The sequence below is a fragment of the Tiliqua scincoides genome, chromosome 1 (assembly GCF_035046505.1).
Source record: "Tiliqua scincoides isolate rTilSci1 chromosome 1, rTilSci1.hap2, whole genome shotgun sequence".
Taxonomy (NCBI): Eukaryota; Metazoa; Chordata; class Lepidosauria; order Squamata; family Scincidae; genus Tiliqua; species Tiliqua scincoides.
In genome coordinates this window covers 171821826-171842464 of record NC_089821.1, presented here as the reverse complement: position 1 = coordinate 171842464, position 20639 = coordinate 171821826, and the positions used below count along the sequence as shown (strand labels likewise).

The window sequence follows — 20639 nt, the reverse complement described above, 5'->3', positions numbered from 1 at the left end:
GTTCCACAGACACTCGACTTTAGTGGCTGCCCCCTGGTTCCGGTGTTGCGTGTTCACACCCCTGTCGATTTCTTTTTTGCTGCGACAGAGTGAGAGCCGAAGCCTAAGCGTGTCTACTCAGAAGCAAGTCCCCGTGTAGTCAGCGGGGCTTACTCCCGGGAAAGCGTGGCTAGGACTGGGCTGTGAGGCAGCAGCGACGGTAATTCCCCGCCCGGAAAGAGGGAGGCAGGACTGGTGCCTCCCAGAGGGAAGAAGCGCCGCAGCTGCTGCGGAGGCAGGGCGCGACTCCCTCGGCAGCCATCCCTCTCCCTCCTCCTTGCCCACATCTCCCCGCTGCGCGGGGCCAGGCGAGGCTGTTCCCGCCCCCGTGGAGAGAGAGCAGCAGCAGACGGGTGGTGCCGGCGGCGGCAGCGGTAAGCAAGGCAGCCTCTCTCGCACGGCTCCCCGGGGAAGGCGCGGAGAGGAGCCGGGAAGGGTGGCCGCCGCAGCGGGTCCCGCCGCAGCCCTGACGGCGTTTCCGGCACGGTGGGAAGCCGGGATGCGCGTCCGGGTTGGGCCGCCGGCTCCGCTTCTTCTCCTCGCCTGCGTGCAGGGACGCGCCTCACCCGGCCGGCCGCGCTCGCAGAGTAGCAGCCCGCAGGTCCGCGCGAGCCCGGGGTGGAGGCTGCAAGCGGGCTTGCAAGGCGGGAGGAGCGGGGCGCCGCCGGGGCTGGAGGGAATGGCCTGCGCGTGGGGGCCGCGCTGGGGCTGCCGTCCTCGCCGCACTTGCCTGGGAGTGAGCCCCGCTGACCAGAACGGGGCTCGCTCCTGAGTAGGCATGCAGAGGGTTGGGCCGTGGGGCTGCAAGTGTGGAGTGGGGCTTGCTCCACGCTTGCCTGGGAGTAAGCCCCATTGAGCAGAACAGAACTCAGTCCTGGGTAGACATGCATAGGACTGCCTGGGTGGAGCAGCAGGGGCTGCCCTGTGGAGGAGAGAGGCAGAAAGATGTCCTCGCCTTCTCAGACCTCCCCTTTCCCCCAGCTCCAAACAGCATGGCTGTGCCTGGCCAGTGCTCAGCTTGGAGGAGAAGGTCCAGACAGATTTTCCCAAGGCACAGGCTGTGACCGGAAAACTCTGGCCCCTCATCCCAGAGAGCGGAGGTGACTTAAACAGTACATGTTCAGTGGCGCTGTTTCCATGAGTGTTTTTATCCTCAGGTAGGATGATGAGGAAATAGCACTCTGTACATGGTCAGAGGCACTGGTTCCGTGAGTGTTTTTATAGGGTCAGGCTGAGTCCTCAGGCAGAGATAAGCTCTGCAATCTAGTGTCTTTGCTGGGGTGGTGTGAGCTTAAATAGTATGTCAGCTCCCTGAGGCATCTGGTGGGCCTCTGGGATACAGGAAGCTGGACTAGATGGGCCTTTGGCCTGATCCAACAGGGCTCTTCTTATGTTCTCTGCTTCCCCACTTCATTGGTTGAGAAAACAAGGAAGGCTTAGGCCAGCTATTTTCAAACACTGTGCCTTGACGCACTGGTGTGCCATGAATGGTCTGCAGATGTGCCACAGAAGTTTGAGGGAGAATCATTTATTAGTAGGGCCATTGGGGAATGAGAATCCCTCACCAACTGCATGGTGTGTGTTGTCAGTTGTCAAAAAACTGATGGTGTGCCTTGAAAATTTTAGCATCTTGTCATTGTACCATGAGATGGAAAAAGGGTTGAAAATCATTGCCTTCAGCTGAACTCTTAAGCATATTTGAGAGTATAAAAAAAACAGCACTGAACAAAAAGGATTGTACTTTTGAGTAATCATGCATAGGATTGCACTTTTAGTTTGGTATGAGTTTTGTACTTACTGTATTTGCCACCCTGCTTGGTAAGATGTGGCAGGCTACTTGTCTAGAGGATGGTGTTGCACATTCCATCAGGGCGACTAATTACGGTTCTGAGCAGAGCAGATGAAGCTGCCTTATGTCGAGTCAGCCCATTGGTCTAGCTCAGTATTATTCCAATGTTTCTCAACTAGTGGTACTAGCACCACTGGTGGTACCTGAGGTAGTGTCTGATGATACTTGCAGGACCCCCATTTGGCAGCCAGCAGTGGTAGGAGGCTCAGCAGGCAGAGCTCTAGTGTGCACTTTTTGTGTGCTTGAAAAAGCCCTCCCAATCCTCCCTGAGCCTCTTGCCATGTTTGTTGTGTCATGTCTGGCCTCCCAATCCAGAAGCAAACTGGTGATGACAACATTGCCACATTACTTCCAATAGATAGACCATGCAAAATGATACAGCAGAGAACAAATGTTGAAAAATGCTCATCTACACACTGGCTGGCTGCCAGTGACTTTCCGAGAGTTCCAGACTGGGGTCTTTCACATTCCTACTTGGAGATGCCAGGGACTGAACCTGAGTGGGTCATTCTGTGGGCCCAAGCAAGTTGTTCAGCCACTGAGCTGGGCCCCTGCCATTGGCATTAAAGGCTTGCTCACAGGGGTGACATTTGTGGTGAGTTGTTACATACACAGATGTATTTGATTTATCTTCTGTGCTTGTATGTGGGAAAGTGATGGCTTTCTTTCTAGAACTGAACACTGCACAGATAGTTCTGCACCTGATATGAGCCACCATGAACATAGTATGTGAACACTGTTAGGAAAGACATCACTGGGAAGAGGCTCCAAATGAGGCCATAGGTACAGTAGTGCAGCCACTGATTTGGATTGTGCTCCTTATTCTGCTATGGTTTGATCTAGCAGTTATCAGCATAGGCCTGCTACAGTCCTAGAGTGTCTTTCAGGTATTGGGAGCATTCATTCTGCACAAAGATTTGCCAAGCCCCTGGAAGTGCCCAGAGAACTGGAAGTAATAGTCTTGTGTATTCTCCTTGTGGCAGCATGTAGTCTCTACGCAGTGACTGTAGTGTCATGTGCCATTTTAAGCCTTTGAGAGAGTCAGCACACCTATAGAGAGTCAGCACACCTGTACTACACATTTCTGATGGGAGCACAAAGACTTCTTACTGCATTGAACCACTTCACTGCTTAGAGCTGCTAAGCACTGCACTGCTTAGAGCTGTCACTGTGTCAACAGAGGGGCCATAACATGTAGATTGGTTCTTACACAGAGCATTATTACTGGAACATTTGTTTAGTTGACCTAACAAACTGCTGGGATCAATCCTGGTGTGGAATATGTCATGTGAGGTCATTTTCCAAGCAGCCAAAATCTGTGCTGTACAAAGGAACTGAATTTTTTTTTTGTGGTGATGGGAGGGAGGAACATACTGGATTTATGGGATAACTTGATGCTGGGAGGGACATTGGACAGGGTGGGGAATGAAACAAGCTACAGATCATACTGAATGGAATGAGGCTGAATCCTCAGAGAGGAGAGAGACTGCTGTGAGATCTGAATCAACCCTGGGTGTATCTTTGGAAAGGGGATGTTGTAGAAATTGGGCGTGCCTGGAAAAATCACAGCATGGGGAAAAGATGACAAAGGCAATAAGTAGTTATCCTTTGTCTGCAGCTCTCCTAGTCTTTTGGATCATAGAAAGTGGCTTCTTAGTAATACCAGGACAGATGGCTCAAAAATGTGGACATCTTCAGATGAGTTAGGCCTGAGGGAATTTGAGCCCATGTTTAGACATTTTTGTGTCTAGGGAAGTCTCAGTGGAAAGAGTGTATAAGCTCATTCCACAATTTAGATCTCATAAGAAATGCAACTCCTTGATACCAGCCTTTTATGTTAATATTTCTTCTTCGTGGCAATCCTTTTTTAAAAAAAGTACCCTTGTGCCTTTAAAACTACGCTAGTTTATGTGATATTCTGTAGTTCACATTTTTAAACATATGAGATAGATTATAAATCTGATACTTTGCACTCAAGAGCCTGGTGTATTATAATGTCAAAGGCCAGCTGTGACTCAGGAAATTCTCATTTCAAATATTGCCTTTGCCTTGACTTTATTCCTTAACCTTAGACAAGTCGCTGTTCTCTCTGTCCCTCATCTGCAATGTTGGAATAATAATATGCACCCTTCCTTACAGAATAATTATAAAAATTACTGAGGTAATGCAGGCAAATTGCACTGAACAGTTTCGAGATAATCATTATTGTATTCCAAAGTGATATGCCCATTCGTGTTATGTTGATAGCTGTTTGGATCCTGAAAGTAAGGTGGTTGTTTTTCATAAGTGTTTTAGAAACACTGTGGTGATCCAAACACTCCAGTCTTAACATGTTGCTACACTCTAGCATAGTGTTTCTCAACCAGTGGTGCAGGCACCAGCGGTGGTACTTGAGATGGTATCTGGTGGTACTCTGGGAACCCAGCAGCGAGACCAGCAACACAACGCAACAAATAGCGGTAGGAGGCTTGGCTTGGTGGGCAGACCGCCAAAGCATGCTTTTCACAGCCCTCCCGTCCACCCTGAGCCTCCTACTGGTATTTGTCGCATCACATCTGGCCTCCCAGTCCAGACATCATCACCAGTTATTTTTGGTGGTACTTTCAATAGGTGGACCATGCAAAGTAGTACGGCAGGGGACAAACATTGAGAAATGCTGCTCTAGCGACTTCTGCACAAGGAATCCTTGTACCCAACTGGCCCTCTTGTACTTGTTTTGACACCATAGCCATTTGACACAGTAGTCACATGACAGTCTGCTTCTGACCCTTTACCCATCCAGTGTTGCAATGTGAGAGTTAAGTATTAGTACTGTAATGCCAGGCTCAAATGGTTCTCTGAGTGCTAGAGCAGGGGAAATTGTATCCATCATAGTGGACTGGCAGGAAGGGACAATATATAAGGCCACGTGGTTTATTTGTGGAAGAGTTAAATAAGGTTTCCTTGTATGTTGCCCCTAGCCACAAAGCTATTATCATTAGTTTGTTTCCTTCAGTTACAGATCTGGACGATCAAAAGGAAGATTGTGAAGTAATCAAAGACTTCTGTGACTCGCCAAGATGTTGGAGGAAGATATGGAAGTGGCCATCAAAGTAGTGGTGGTAGGGAATGGAGCTGTTGGGAAGTCCAGTATGATCCAGAGATATTGTAAAGGGATTTTTACAAAAGACTACAAGAAAACTATTGGAGTTGATTTCCTCGAAAGACAAATTCAGTATGTATTTTGCAAATGGGACACAACTCCTCCTTGGCTTCTTGGCTCCTCCTTGTTTGTTTTTTGAGTCATGCTTTTGGTCAGGGCTGATATAATGTCTCCCACAGAACAGTGCTGTGACACTGTCTTTTCTTTATTGAACTAAAAGTGAGGCATTTGTATGCTAATTGTGTTCTTCAGTCTTTCCACACAAGTGCCAGATTTACCAGCTTGAATTATAAATGCAGAAACACTTGTCCTTTCTTTGTGAAGACAAACCCTCAAGGGAACAGCTACATTGCAACAGTGGCAAGATGAGATAGGAGTATGAGTGAGGGGGGGACGAGGTAGAAACATTTAAGATGAAAAACAGCATCTTATATAGGAGAAAAAAGCATTTAAGTAAACGTAAACTTGAAATATTTGTTAATGTACTTTCCTATCATATATTTTTAACAAGTTCTTAATATTTTATGTGTGAGTTTTCACTTATTAGTAACATGTGATGATGTTAATTTTAGAGTCCATGATGAAGATGTCCGACTAATGCTGTGGGACACAGCAGGTCAAGAAGAATTTGATGCAATTACTAAAGCTTATTACAGAGGTAAGTAGAATGATTAGGATACCCGTAGTGGTACAAGACTGAATATTTTCTGCCACATATTTCCTGCAAATGGAAATTTTTTTTGAAAACTCCTCCACTGGTATATATTTCAGTGGAAAGTTTTCCATTTCTAAAAATACATTGTTTCATAAATTAATTAGTCATAGAATACAGTGACACAGCGCCCATTAAATTGAGCAGTTACAAAGTTGTAATCAGCCTATTTGAGATTAAGATACCTACAAAATATCTTCAAGGGGCTGCAGTGGGGAGGATAGGGAATGAAGAATTTTACTTAAACAAGCTTCCTCCCACTTGGATAAGTTAATATCCAATTCACTACAAGGAAAGTGCATGATATTGAATTGTTGCATTTTAAAATATTTACAACTACAGTAAACTCCAGTAGTCCAGCACCTGATACTCTGGTATTCCCAATAGTCTGGCAAAAAATTTGTCAGAAGTGCTCCCAGCTGGGGAATAGACTCTTGACCTCCCCAGCCCCTGTGCAGGAGCAGACAGACTATGAAAGCCACTCAGGAACAAACTTGAGTGACTTGGAATAAATAGCAACCCTATAGCAACAGGGGTGCTAAATCTGGGTATTGTTGAAAGCGGAAGAAATCGAGATAGTTGGGAAGCAACTGTGATAGGAGGGTGTGTGTGTGTGTGTGTGTGTGTGTGTGTGTGTGTGTGTGTGTGTGTGTGTGTGTGTGTAATGTCTGATAGTCTTGCATATCCAATAATCCAATAAAACATTCAGGTCCTGAAGTGACTGATTATCAGAAGTCTCCTGTAGTCCACTAAAAATAAACTCTAAGTAAAATTTTACAATTTTTAAAGTATTAGATCACATGAAATTGGCTTTACTGAGTTTTTTCATTTTTGCTAATAAAAGTTTAAATTTAAATACTTTTGTCTGTTGGGGAAAAAATTGAAATATTTATATAGCATGCAAAATTATACTTTTGTCTGTTGGGGAAAAATTGAAATATTTATATAGCATGCAAAATTAATATAGCTTTAAAAAAAAATTGTTTGTTAAATAGAACTCAAGTAGACCTGCTAAATTAAATCTCAGTTTATTTAAGTCACTGGAAAATGTTCCTGTTATTAAAAAAATATCCCATGATATGAGATATGGTCATGGATTGCTAATAATCCAAGCCTGCAGAAAACATACCTAATAAACAGATAAGGTTGAAAATGTATCTGTAACTTTGCTGTGTGTCTCATGGGCTTTAGGGCCCAGTTCTATGCTGCTTACCTGCCATGAGGTACAGCAGGAGAATCTCTGGGGCAGGAGAATCATAGATTTGGAAGGTGCCTAATCTAGTCCAACCTCCTGCCTTAGGCAGAAAATCCTCTTAGAGCATCTCCAACAGGTGCTTGTCAAGCCTCTGCTTGAATATCTCTAGTGAGGGAGAGTTTGGCAGTGTTCCACAGCCAAGCCGCTCTTACCATCAGAAGCAGTCAGAGGTCTCCTCAGAGTAACGGAGCATAAGTTCCCTTTCCCACTGTAGCACCCCCACAGCCCCCTATGGACCTACTTGGATCTGCGCCAGCAAGTTGCTGGTGTAGATCCAAGTAGTCTGTGTTGGGCTTTCAGGCATGGAGGTGGGGGATTAGGATCCGGTGGCAGCCTCTGTCATCATTCCTGCTTCCCTCCCGGGCCTGAACTGCCTTGTGGTTAGATTGAGTTCCGTTACTGCTTTTAACATTACAGACTTTACCTCCTAGCTTAAATGATCTTCTTCGTTTTAATGACTGAGTTTCTAACTAAATGAAATAATTCATACTTTGACATTCCTCCCTTTAATGTGACCTTCTTACAACTCGCTCTCTGAGAACTTCAACTTAGATAAAACTTCATCTAAGCCTGGCGTAGGATAGAGGGTCACATTAAGTATGCAAGGTTTCTTACTGCTCACAGTACAGGAGTGACTTTTCAGAATTTCAGTATAACACCAGTGTAAAATTACCTTTCATTCACTGTTAGCAATTGAGCTAGATACAATGTCATGAGTAGCCTGCTCTTCTAATGCCAAACACTGTTGCTTATTGTTCTTCTTCAAGCATTTGACCTGATAAGAGGCTCATTACATGAGGCTTTTAAAACTGTGGTATCAACAAGTTTCTGAATTAATTCTGAAAGCCAAGGCCCCTTTTTTGGGAAAACTTGTAAGGCCGAAAATATGGGAATTCTTCTCATGGCCTTAACCTCTGTGTGTTTGTTCAGAAGTAAGTTCCATGGACTCTGGGGGCTTATTCCTAGGTAAGTGTACATAGGACTACAGTTTTGGTTTCTGATCTCAAATTCCACCCAAGCTTCTTAGAAACTATTTGGTCTCTAATGGAATGAAATGAACTGACCTATTCCATATACTCAGTAGATTTGGTATAGTTAACTCAAGTTATTTGGAAATGGTTATTGTGTTTGTTTTTAGGAGCCCAAGCTTGTGTGCTTGTGTTTTCCACTACTGACAGGGAGTCTTTTGAAGCAATCCCTACCTGGAAGGAGAAAGTAGTCTCTGAAGTTGGAGACCTTCCTACAGTGCTTGTTCAGAATAAGATTGACCTCCTGGATGATTCTTGCATAAAAAAGTAGGTGTTGCTGTGGTATTTTAGGAAACTAGTTTTCTGTGAACTAGTGATATCATAATGGTCACTAATGATTGATCAATTTAACAAGAAGGCAAGTGCTGTTGCAAGTCATATCTAGATAATGGAGAGTCTTCGTGTACTACAGAAGTTGCTGGGCAGCCCAATCCCAAGCTGCCTGGACCGCGGGGTTGCCACGGCATCCAATGTGCAACTGGGAGAGCTTCTGGTGGCACCTTAGGAGAAGGGAGTGTTTGTCCCCTTCCCCTGGGTAAGGGAAGTAGCCCCATTACAGGTCTACTTGATTCTGCAGCAACCCTTAGGTTGCTGCAGAATCAGAGCTCCATGTTGGGCCGCATGACCCAACTCTAAGCTCAGGATCCGGTGGAGCTAAGCTCCACCAGTCCCGTTCTTTGCCCACCCCACTCCCTTCCCCACCACACTTCCTCCTCGCCTTCCACCTGCCGCAGTTCTCAAACTTTTAGCATTTAGCACCCACTTTTTAGAATGGCAGTCTGTCCAAGACCCACCAGAAGTGATGTCATGGTGGAAGTGACATCAGGCAAATTAAAGTAAAGAAGTATAAATAATTAAAGTAAAACAATTAAATAAGCAGAAGTCAGCCTTGGTCTACCAAATGAATTTCCTCTATAGCCTACCTGCAGTAACACCCCCCCCCTCCAAAATCAGTAAGGTTTTCAGCCCTGCCCAGTTCAATTTAAGAACTTCTGTTTAAACCAGATCACTGTCAGGATCCATCTGGCTTTGCAAGGCTCAAAAAAATTCACCTAATCAGCTGAAGTCTCTGTTTTGATCCTTTTTAGTGGGGGGGGGGCTGCCTTCTGGAGCATTTGTTTAGCTCCAGTTCCATCAGTTCAGGACCATTCTAGTGGCTTCACATTCCCCTTTGCCTGGCCTGACCACCGGCCAAGGCACGTTTGCTTATTCGTGAATCAACGCAACCATGTTGCTTAGTTTCGCTTTCCATAGTTTCACACAATACATTTGTTTGCTTGGAGGGAGGGACTTCCTTCTCAGGTGTTTTTGGGGGCTGCATTTGGATCAGGACCATTCTGGTGTTGTTGAATTCCTCTCAGCCTGCCCTTTCTGCTGGACTAATGCAAGTTTGCCTACTCAAGAGTAAACACACGATACGGCTCAGTTTCACTTTCCATAGGGCTCCATGCATTTTTTGTTCTCCGGTTTCTTGACCATAACTTTTAATACAAAGGAGATATTTCACTGTGGTTTTTTGCCTTGCATTCTGCTGGAAATTCCACATCCAACGGTATATAACATGATGGTATTACTCCTAACAACTGCCATTTTAGCGTGTCACCCCCTGTGCTTGTCACCCGGTGTGGCCCGCACCACCTGCACCCCACTAACGACGCCACTGTTTCTTGGGGAAGCACCAGAAATGAGCCTGACTTGGACAGTGGAATAGATGTATTGCCCCTTTTGTGCTTTAATTCACAATCCCTTTGTATGGATGAATGGAGCAGACTTGTATTTAAAGACATGAGTCTGGCACTATCAGGTGTAGACTAGTTATAAATCCCACTGAAATAAATGTGATTTCTTTCTTAAGTAGTAGGCTGGGATAGCAGTTTAGTTTGGCTGTGCACCTCCAAGAGCAATTTAATCTTGTTTGGCTTTTGTATTGTGCATTTGTCTTTTCTTTGCCCATAAAGAATTTTGAATCTCAGTCTTGATGGGTGTCTTCTTTCTCTTCTATTTCATCAAAATGATGTTAATATAAAGAAAACACTACAGTCTGTTAATGTATCAACTCACTGTCCATCTTAGCTTGCTTTCCACTGCTGTCCTTGCAGCAAGTAAACTTAATATTACACCATTGTCTCTAGCACATTTCACTATCCTTACATGTGGTTAATTTTTTGTAATTGAATCTACTTTCATGAAGGTGATTAGTTGCATTCAGTCTAAAAGGAATTCTGTCTACTATACTGAAAAATATTGGCATCTGAATTCTTTTTTTTTCCTCTGGTAAACAGTGAAGAAGCAGAGGCATTAGCAAAAAGGCTAAAATTGAGATTCTATCGCTCATCTGTGAAAGAGGACTTAAATGTAACAGAAGGTAAGAGACCAAATATAGAGCTGTAGCTCTGTGTTTAGCAGTCTTTAAAGCAGCAATTTTCAACCTTTTTCATCTCACGGCACTAAAATTGTCAAGGCACACCAGTTTTTCGACCACACCAGTTTTTCGACCATTGGCAAGGCACACCATGCTGCTGGTAGGGGGCTCAAATCTGGTAATTGCTCTACTAATAAATGATTATTATTAGATATTTATTAGATTTGTATTTCGCCTTTCTCCCCAAAGGGCACCCAAAGCGACTAACAATCAAGATTAAAATAGAAAACAAAGTAAAATACAAATAAACATTAAAAATAAAAGAGCAGTTTTATATGATCCTTCCCAAATTCCTGCAGCACACCTGCGGACCATCCACCGCACACCATTGTGCCACAGCACAGTGGTTGAAAGTAGCTGCTTTAAGGTACCTCCAGCAGTCTTTAATCTTCCTAGCATGTTTATTTTGAGTTTTTTGTTTCCCAGAGCTAGAGTCAAATCACTGATGTGGTAAACCTGTATCTGTGCCAGAATTCTTTTCCCTGACATCTGGTTGTCTACGTGCGGGGAACTTGGTGATGTTTGAAGACGTTTGGGGAGAAGCATTCACACTTGTGATTTACAATTTGGTCCTAGTAAAGTAACTTCTGAGGCTGAATTTTAATTTCAGGGAGAAGATTTAAAAGAGAATGGATTTGAATCTATTAACAGTAATGTTTGTATACATGAAAAAGAGAGAATCATAGCGACAAGAACAGCTGCATCCTCCTATCCATGTTATGCCTGTTTCTATGAATGTGTATTGCATAAATATTATCTTCTTGATTATTTTGTGACAGTAACAGCCAAATAGCTACATCTGGAGCATTGATGTTGATTTAGTGTTGTGTTTCAGTATGCTTGTTTGGAAGAAAACTTGTGCAACTTTCAAAATGTCAATGTCTTGGCCTTGCCATGATATCATCAAATAGGATTTGGGGCTCAGTCCTATCCAGTTTTCCAGTGCTGGTGCAGCTGTACCCGTGGAGCATGCGCTGCATCCTGCGGTAAAATACCAACATTAAGGTTGGCTTGAATGTTGTGGAGCAAGAGCAAGCAACTTTGCAGCATAGAGAGCTACAATGAGCTTTCATTTTTAATCAGTTTTTGTATATAATTGTTATAAACATACCAGATATCAAACTACAGTTGTACCTGATCTACAGTATTGTTGTTCTGACATTGTTACAATTGTTACCTTCAGTTCTGGGAATTGCAAATAGCTGTTAAAAAAATATGGTCGCTTAATACATGTATGATGCAATTGCAATATGAGTCTCATCTCATAACTGGCTTCCTTTATATGATGATACTGCAGTTAATGTCCTCTCTTCTGTTGCTAGAAGCTTGGGGAAAAATAGGATGTCTCTAATGGTTTTTGGAATTTCTTCCTTAAAAATTGGAGCTTCAGTAGTAGCACTAAGGGATATTCTTGACTTGAGAATGAAAATTTTGGGTTTATTATTTTTGTAAACAATCTAAATTTAGCTTTTTGTGTACTACAGTTTTTAGGTATTTGGCTGAGAAATACCTTCAAAGACTCAAGCAACAAACAGCTGAAGACCCAGAAATAGCACACACAAGTAGTAACAAAATCGGTAAGTATGCAGCAATAAATGAAGCCAAATGGTGTAGTCTGTTGATAAAAGTGTACTGTTAATACCAGGCTGTCTGTCTCCTGTGAATTTGGACAGAAACAGAACCAGAATGCTAGTATGCCAAATATCTGCAGAATGGGTACTCTGTTGTCTTTTTGTAAAACCATGTCTTTGTGACCATGATGACCATGCTGGATTGTCATACTGTGACACTAATAATGCTAGCTAAGCCTAATCAGTCACTCCTCTTGAAATGTGCCCAGAATTTGTGCTAAAAATGGAGAATGCATGTTTCCCCACATACAGGGCCATAGCTTTGAGGTCTGGTTTAGAGGGTAGAGCCTCCGTCTGCCTGAAGATAACATCCACAAGGTCGCCAGTTCGAGGCCACCGGCACCGTGCGACCTTGAAGCAGCTGACAAGCTGAAGCCGAGCTATTCCATCTGCTCTGAGCGTGGGAGGATGGAGGCCAGAATGTGAAGCCAGATCGGAATGAAACACCTTGAATGTAGCGGTTCTTGAAAGAAAGAACCTTCTTTCAAATTGTAAAAATCCCTATTTAATAAGGGATTTAAATAAAAAAGCCTGCCTATGTAAACCGCCTTGAATAAAGTCTTGAATAAAGACCAAGAAAGTTGGTATATAAATACCTGTTATTATTATTATTATTAGCTAGGGGAGCCAGGGAAGGTTTTGCCCCCCCTGAGCCAGCAGTTTGCCCCCCCCCAGCATTTTTTCCACACTTGTCATGTAAATGTGGTTGAATGTCCTCCAATTTAGCTCCTGTTCCTTGAGAGCTCAGCCTCTCTCTGCAGGCAGCCTCCTCCAATCAGCTCAGGCTGCTGATGCGTAGTAACTCACCTTAGGGGCCAATCATAGTGACCTGCTGATAGTCACAGGACACTAGAGAGGCGGGCATGAAAAAGCCTGGAGGGAATGTGCTCAGTGCCTTCAGTCACCTTCCTGGGAGCTGAGTGGCTGTGCAGGCACTTTGCAGGACCCTGGAGGCTGCTGCTGAGTGACTCTGGCATCATTTGGGGTGAGCAGGCAGGAGATTTTGGATGGGCCATTTCTGCTGTTTGGGTCTGATAGGGCCTTTCTCTTTGGCGGGGGAGAGAAAAGCATGGCTCTGGCATCTGAGATTTTGGATGAACCATTTCTGCTGTTTGGGTCTGGTAGGGCCTTTCTCTTGGGGAGAGGAGAGAAAAGCTTGGCTCTGGCATCTGAGATTTTGGATGGACCATTTTTGCTGTTTGAGTCTGGTAGGGCCTTTCTCTTTGGGAGGGGCAGAGATTTTGAATCTTTCCTAGAGATCTCAGAGTTTTTTTCATGGGTATTGGATATATACACCACCAAATAAACAGACATTTACTCTGAAGAACCTGAGTGCAAAAGAATTAGTGTTGAAATCTTCCAACATGGACCGTTTTGTTGTCAGAACAAACCGAGCTTCAAACTCGTGTACTCAAGAAACTTTGGAAACAGGTGGAGATAGAGATATCATTGCTTCTGCTAGCACCAGTAAGGCAATTAATGAGAAGACTCCTGATGATTTAGCATGAGTAGGAGAGCCTATTAAACAAATTAAACTTGGTAAATATCCAAAGAACAAAGATGGCAAATCATTCAGATCAGAGTGGTTTCAACATTTTAAGTGGCTGGAATATTCTTCAAAACTAGATGCTGCATTTTGCTATCCATGTCGCCAATTTGTTCCATTTACTAAAGAGCAAGCTTACATAAAAATGGGATTTAACAATTGGAAGGCTGCATTGGATAAAACTAAATCAGGATTTTTCAATCATGCTTCATCTGAGACCCAAGTACAGGCTATGTTAATGTGGTCTGAAAGAAACCAAAGAACTGATTCAAACACATCTATTTCAACTCTAATTAATGACAATGTGCTTGAAAAGCATAGGTATTACATTTCAAGCATTATTGAAATCATTCAGTTTCTTGTAGCTAATGAGCTTCCAATGAGGGGAATATACAACATTGAAGAACATGTGGAGGAAAGTTTATTTAAAAACCTTTTCAAATGTACCCTCAAAAAGGACCCAAAACTAGCTGAATCTTATAAAATTATTCCAAAGAATGCCATTTACCAATCCCCAGAAATTCAAAATGAAATAGTTAAAGTAATGACTGATCTCATTAAAGAGGAAGTTTCCAATGACATAAAGAATCTAGATGTCCCATTTTTTTCTGGCTTGGAGGATGGAACAAAAGACAAAAATCGAAGAGAAAATATAGCAATTGCTACTAGATATGTTAAAGATGGTGAAATTTACAAATTCATGCTATCCATAGAGACAACAACTGCTTTGGATGCTGAGACTTTTACAAACACAACTTTAGATATGTTCCGAAGTTATGGTTTAAATCCTAACAACCTGTTGAGCCAATGTTACGATGGAGCATCAGTTATGAGTGGCAAGAAAGGTGGTGTCCAGGCATTAATAAAAAAGAAAGTGAAGAAAATTCCATATGTCCATTGTTTTAACCACAGGCTGCATTTAGTTGTAGTTAAAGCAGTTGAAGTTATGCCAATGGTGAGGGAATTTTTTGGACAATGTGTGGAATTATACAACTTTTTGTCCTGTGGGGTAGTAGCTGCTGAGTCTGAAGGCAAAGCTCTTTCTCGTCTGCTGGAACACACGGTCAGGACATCTTCAGGTGTGTAGGACAATTTTTGAAGAATACAAACATATATCAGAAACTCTTGAACTAATATCAATACATAATGGAAAAAGATTTGCTGGGGAAGATGTGGTTCTTAGCACTGGTCTCCATCTTATAATGCAGAAGCAAGAGTTTAGGTTTTGTCTAATGGTAATGAAAAATATTTTGGAAATTCTTTCTCCAGTAGATAAGGGACTCCAAAGTCATGACATTTCCTTGGAGTAGGCCTATAACTTAATTCAAGCTATAGAAAGTTCACTAGAAGAGAGTGAGACTTTGAAATCAATTCTGCAGGAAACATCAAAACTGGCTAAAGAGGAAGAAGTAAAAATGCCAAGGAAAAGGAAATTTAATTCCTTACTTGATGATTATGTGGTGTCTGTAACAACAGGTAACAGAGCATCATGTAGTGACACCCACAGTAAGCATGCTTCTGACTTTTTGAAATTCTGAATTTGGTGCTAGCTGAAATAAGAAGATTCCACGACAATGAAGAGATTCTTCAGGCAATTGCAGCAGAAAATTTAGATGATGAAAATGGTAGGCTTAACTATCTAAAAAATTTCAATATTACCATTCCAAGTAAAGAAGAAATGAAAGTAGTAAAACATTTCCTTGAGAAGAACAAAATCGAAAAGCGAAATTTCTTCAGTGAAATATGGAGTGCCTTTGAAGATTGTTACAGTATGTTAGCAGCAGTAAGAACTTTTGCATGTAGCACAGCAGTTTGTGAATTGACCTTCTCAGTGCTTTCACGAATTAACAGACCTCAAAGACTATTAATGTCTCACTCAAGAATGGCTAATTTAGTATACCTAGCTTTTGAGCTAAAGAGAACCAAGAATTTGTGTGGAAAAGGTTCTAAGAAGATTCAATTCTCAGAAAGATAGGAGAATTCAGCTCTACTAGGTAGTTTCAAATCTTCTGTACCTTGCTTTTTAAAAGTAAAGAATAATGTAAAAAACTAATGTTCCATGGTGCTGCTATATTTTACTTCAATATCTTTCCTCTTACTTTTAGGTAAAGTAAATTTATTTTTGTCATCAGCAAATGAAAGGCTTTCAATACAAGCAAATACTACCTTTATCATAGTGATATGTTTTACTTTTGCAGTGTTGCAAGTCTGTGTATTGCGCTGGTGTCCACAATGAAAAGACAAGTTGCATGTTATTTCTATGTAGACAAATAGATTTTACATTGCATACAGAGATGCATTTATTCTATGCAGATCATTGTTAGATTGCTTTACAGATAATGAATGCATCTTTCAAAAAAAACACCAACCCAAAATATTTCCTCCTAATGAAATTTGGGTTAGTTATGGGTCTTTGATGTTTCTCCATACTTATTCTTCATTTTGCACACCAGTATAGATACCTGACATAACTGCCCCCCCTGAAAAAATGGTTGCCTCCCCCCACCTCCTGAATCCTGGCTACGAGCCTGCCCACATATTGTCAAAGATTTGAAAAGATGTAGCTGCCATTAGTGGTAATGATGCTGGCGATGAAGCACAAGAGACTTGCTGTTTTAAAAAAATCTGGCATCCAATGAAAAGAGCTTTATATCTATGTCTTTTCTACAAATTGAACTTTTACACATAGCCCTTCCTTAATACTCTTCATGGTTGGTGTGACTCTCTTTATTTTATTTTCCAAAGCCCCTTTTCTTTTTTTGCCAGTCCCTTCTTATGTCTAAATGTAAGATTTGTTGAATTTATGTCTTTGCTTCAGCCAGCTTCAGAACCCTGAACTTACTAAGTTCAGGAAATATACATAATCATTTTTTTCAATGACAAAGTTAGGATAAATTGTGCAGCAGTGAATGGTTTAACTAAAGTTTGTATTTATTTAGGTTAAAATATGTATAGACCCCACCTCCAGATTCTTAAGGCTCATAATCAACCATAAAACAATGAAACCTTCAAATCCCTTCAGAGTAGGACACTCCCAATCTTGTAACTCTCTGTGTGTTTTGTTTTATGTAGGTGTTTTCAACACTGCAGGTGGAAGTCATTCTGGCCAGAATTCTAGCTTGCTTAATGGTGGTGATGTCATCAACCTTAGGCCAAACAAACAAAGAACCAAGAAGAACAGAAGTCCATTTAGCAACTGCAGCATACCTTAATGCTACTTGCATAGAGAAGAAAAGACAGTCTGACAAAGCTGTTCAGCTGAAGTCTGTAAGGAACACAGCTGGCTGTAGAGGTGTTTTACCAGTGCTTTAGCAGACGTTGCACACGTTGGATCTCACATTGATAGTGGCAGTTCAGTGTTGCAATGAAATATTATTGTTGGTACATAGTGAGACCCCTGGCGGCACAAAACTAGAACCATTGCCCCATGCATTCCTGTTATGTTGAATAGGACAACTTTCCAGTTGAAAGGTATGATGTATTAAAATGTACAATAGATTTTTTTTTTACAGTGAAGCTGAAATGCTTAAATATCAGTACTGATCATACTGTTATAAAATAATTTTTTTTCCTACTTACCTGACTATATGGTTCATTAGGCAAGGTACTTAAAACTAAACAAACATGAATTTCTGTCCTGTTTAAACAACGCCACTTGCACTTTCTTGCAACATTGGTTGTGCGGTATTTGTATAGTTTTTGCATTTTAACTGTGGTCTGCATATCAAGACACTTGGTCAAAGATTCAGAATAATGATAAAGAAGTTCTGGATCCTGATCAGGGAGTCAAACTGGAACTGAACCCAAACATAACATTTCTTGTTCGCCTTAGAACTGAACTTTTAACATAAAGTGGTCAATAGGTCAAAAAACAGTTCAGTAATAAATAAATACATATGATGGAGTACTTGGGATACTATTATGAGGAGTGAACTTCTCTGTGCTCCAAATATTGGAGAATTCATATTTCCCAGTGAGCAGGCTGAATCGTAGAGAACAAGATGCAGAAGAAATTGGTAGGCAGGGCCTAGGACTAGTAGCCCTCCTGGTGCTCTAGTCAAGGCTGTCCTGCCGCCCCTGGGCTGTTGTCCATCGACAGACTGGAGGATTCTTATGTTTTTCCTCAGCACTGCAGATTTTCCTTGCTGCCATTCTACAATTTATCTTAAACAGGGTACTTCATTTTCTTTTTTGCAAAGTTAGTGGCACTTTTGGAAAGAAAAGCTAGAGCCTGAGGAGTTGGAGTAAGAAAGATGATATCTAAAGAGGAAGGCTGGAGGTGTCATTGTAATTACCCCTGAAATATCCCAAATCCCAGTATAACACTATTCCAGAGCCATATTATGTTAGGGCAGAGGTTCCCAAACTCTTAGGGGGAGTTTGGAAACCTGTAAGTCTTTGCAAGGGCAGGGTGATGGCGGCAATGCAGTTTCCACAGTTGTGCCACTGCCGAGGACAAAAATGCTTTTTATATTTACCAGGGGGCCACTATGGTCCTCTGGGGACCCCACAGCCCCCTATGCAGGCTTCCCCATGTCTCAGAACTACTACGCCCCTGACCCACTTCTGGTTATCTCAAGAAGGAAGCGGCAACAGAACTTCCCTGGCTAGGGTGTCATGATATCCCAGTTTGGGGACCTCAGTGTTAAGGGATACAACACTACGAGGAAGTTAAAATGTCACCTCCATTACACCAGCACTGAGAGGAGTACTGCTGGCTGCTATCACTTCTGTTGCCAGCACCACTCTGTAAGCCCAACAAGTTCACCCACATAGCAGGGACTCTCCTGGTGGATTTTGCTACCTGGTATTAGTGGTGAGAAGTGGTGGCACTCTCAGCCAACTTCAGAATGGCTAAAGGTGCTGTTTTAATTTGCACCACCTTTAACACCAGCTCTCAACATAGCAGCGATGGGAAAAACCCAATGGTAATGCAGGCATCATTAATAGTGGACTGTCTGGTGCATTTGGACCCCTTTGCCTGAGGATTAGCATGTCCTGATGCTGACCATTTGTGCAGGAGAGGGGCAGAAAAACAACATTGGTGTCTGTCATATTCTTAGAGATTCCAATCAAGAGGTTTGGTATTTATCTGCATAAAATGTATTCAGAATATACATTTCACACATAATAATTATGGATATATGGTTATTGGACTACTTTTTAAAGTTAGTGGGTGAAAGGGAGAGGTAGAAAGTATTAATGAACTGGAAACTTAACCCAAATTTTTAATGGTTTTACTCCCGGGTCCTGATAATTTCTTAAGTGGCATCCTAAATTTGTAATGAACTTTTACCCAATTGTATTACTGTGCATGTTTAAAAGTGTCCCTACAGTGTGGGCCTTAACTCTTTAAAATTGTGCTGTGCCAAAAACAAGTTTTTATGCTGCTATACCTGGATATTTTTATCAATGTAGTTTTAGATATATTTTCTAAATTTTAACAGGGCAAATGAGATAAATGGTACAGTTACGCAGAACCCATCAAGTTGTTTCTTTTATAAAAAAAATTGAATGCTATAGCGTATATATTCATATGCTCTTAATTTTGGAAACAGATGAAATATGAAGATATTTGTAATTGAAAGGTTAAAATTATTTCAAGGAATTTCTCCATTGCATCTTGGAATACAATTGTGCACGGTAGAAAAACAAGGACCTATTCCTACTCTGTCATTTAAAGATTCACTTTGCTCTTATTAGCACAGCTTTTAATTGCAAGGTTGAAATCTTATATATGCTTCTGTGACAGCTAGTTCCAAAGAGTTCATGGAACTTATTCCTGAGTAAACATGCATGGGATCAGGCAACTTTGCTGTACTGGATCCTAACCTTGCAGTTGTTGATGGAAGGCCCTTCCATTCAGAGATGGACTACTTCCTTGAATGCAGTTGTCCTTCTGTGAATAGAAGGCACTTCCTTTCATGAAGCACAAAGGTACAATCCAACATAATATTATTTAGGATTGGGTTGTTACATTTTTTTAAACGTCATGAGGCAAAAACAGTGCTAAAACCTTGTTCCCAAGTTTCTTGTTTAATCATGCATCTACAATACTGATCCTGTTTACATCTTGTTGTGTAATATTTCTACAATATTTCTGTAACAATGTTCTGCCAGCAAAAAAATTGCTTTGTTTTCAAGAAATGTTGGAATATTTGTAGTCTTGGAACATAGTTACATTCAAGGGCAAATAATATAAATAATATGACCTGGGGCAGCAGCTCCCTCAACTGAAATGTACAGTTGATTTGGATTATCATGTCTTTTTATGAATGTTACTTTAAGCTACCATATCCATATTCTTCTTACAAGCTGTATTCATCAACATTTACTTTTGCATTTACTTAGGATATCCTCCACAGTAAGTCTGTATCTTGTTATATTTTGAAGAGGGCCTTAATATTTCAGAGGTGTCTTAACCCAGCTAACGTGAACTTGAAAAGCAGATATTTATACATACATACAGGCTTATATCTATGGAATTCTTCCTCCAGAGGAAGGAAACCTATGGATACAATCCACACAGAACCTCATACCATTCCTTATGTAACCTCTCCCATTCCGGGCACTGAGGTAGACACTGAAGTAATCAATCCTTTCTTTCATTTGAAAATACTGGATCAAGGTCATGTTCTCCTTTTTTTGTTTGTTAAACAAGTGCATTTAAGTGCTAGATAACTGTACATGTGCAGGTCCAAACTGTGCTTGTCTTGCTTTTAGGACAATTGCAGTGGTGGGTAGAAACAAGGTAAGCATTGTTCACTGTCTGTTCAACAATCTTAGTTCATTATCTGGGGCTTGTGTGCACATTTATTTTTTATATGGAAATTTTTGCATTAAACTGGTAGCCTTACATGTTTTGTACACCTAAACAAAAAGACTCTGATCTCAGTTTTTTTGTCTTGTCCACCTTTGTGTGTAAAGCCTCTTTTTAGCATGTAAATGCCATTCATGCTTGGGTGAAGGCCTTCTTCACACTTACCGCTGCTTTTGGAATTGAAAATCTGACTTG

The 20639-nt window shown here is 41.6% G+C and overlaps 1 protein-coding gene across 5 annotated transcripts; it reads left to right on the top strand.

Moving 5' to 3' along the window:
- The first annotated feature begins 336 nt into the window (after positions 1-336).
- Positions 337-20480, top strand: RAB23 (RAB23, member RAS oncogene family). Of its 5 annotated transcripts, none has more exons than XM_066609440.1 (7): positions 337-413; positions 4884-5102; positions 5603-5688; positions 8136-8292; positions 10308-10390; positions 11932-12024; positions 16697-20480. In XM_066609440.1, the coding sequence occupies exons 2-7, from the start codon at positions 4948-4950 to the stop codon at positions 16834-16836; spliced, it is 714 nt and encodes a 237-aa protein (XP_066465537.1). In that variant the 5' UTR covers positions 337-413; positions 4884-4947; the 3' UTR covers positions 16837-20480. The 5 variants fall into 5 exon arrangements, with proteins under 5 accessions (XP_066465537.1, XP_066465555.1, XP_066465529.1 ...); XM_066609458.1 differs by having other exon boundaries at positions 346-413; positions 4890-5102; XM_066609432.1 differs by lacking the exon at positions 337-413 and adding an exon at positions 582-640.
- Positions 20481-20639: the final 159 nt, after the last annotated feature.

What these genes read in the sequence shown, in the direction of transcription:
- RAB23 (XM_066609440.1), top strand. Translation starts at nt 4,948, where the DNA reads ATGTTGGAGGAAGATATGGAAGTGGCCATCAAAGTAGTGGTGGTAGGG. An exon ending in TACTAAAGCTTATTACAGAG is followed by an intron (nt 5,689 to 8,135) that starts GTAAGTAGAATG and finishes GTTTGTTTTTAG; the next exon opens with GAGCCCAAGCTTGTGTGCTT. An exon ending in GATGATTCTTGCATAAAAAA is followed by an intron (nt 8,293 to 10,307) that starts GTAGGTGTTGCT and finishes TCTGGTAAACAG; the next exon opens with TGAAGAAGCAGAGGCATTAG.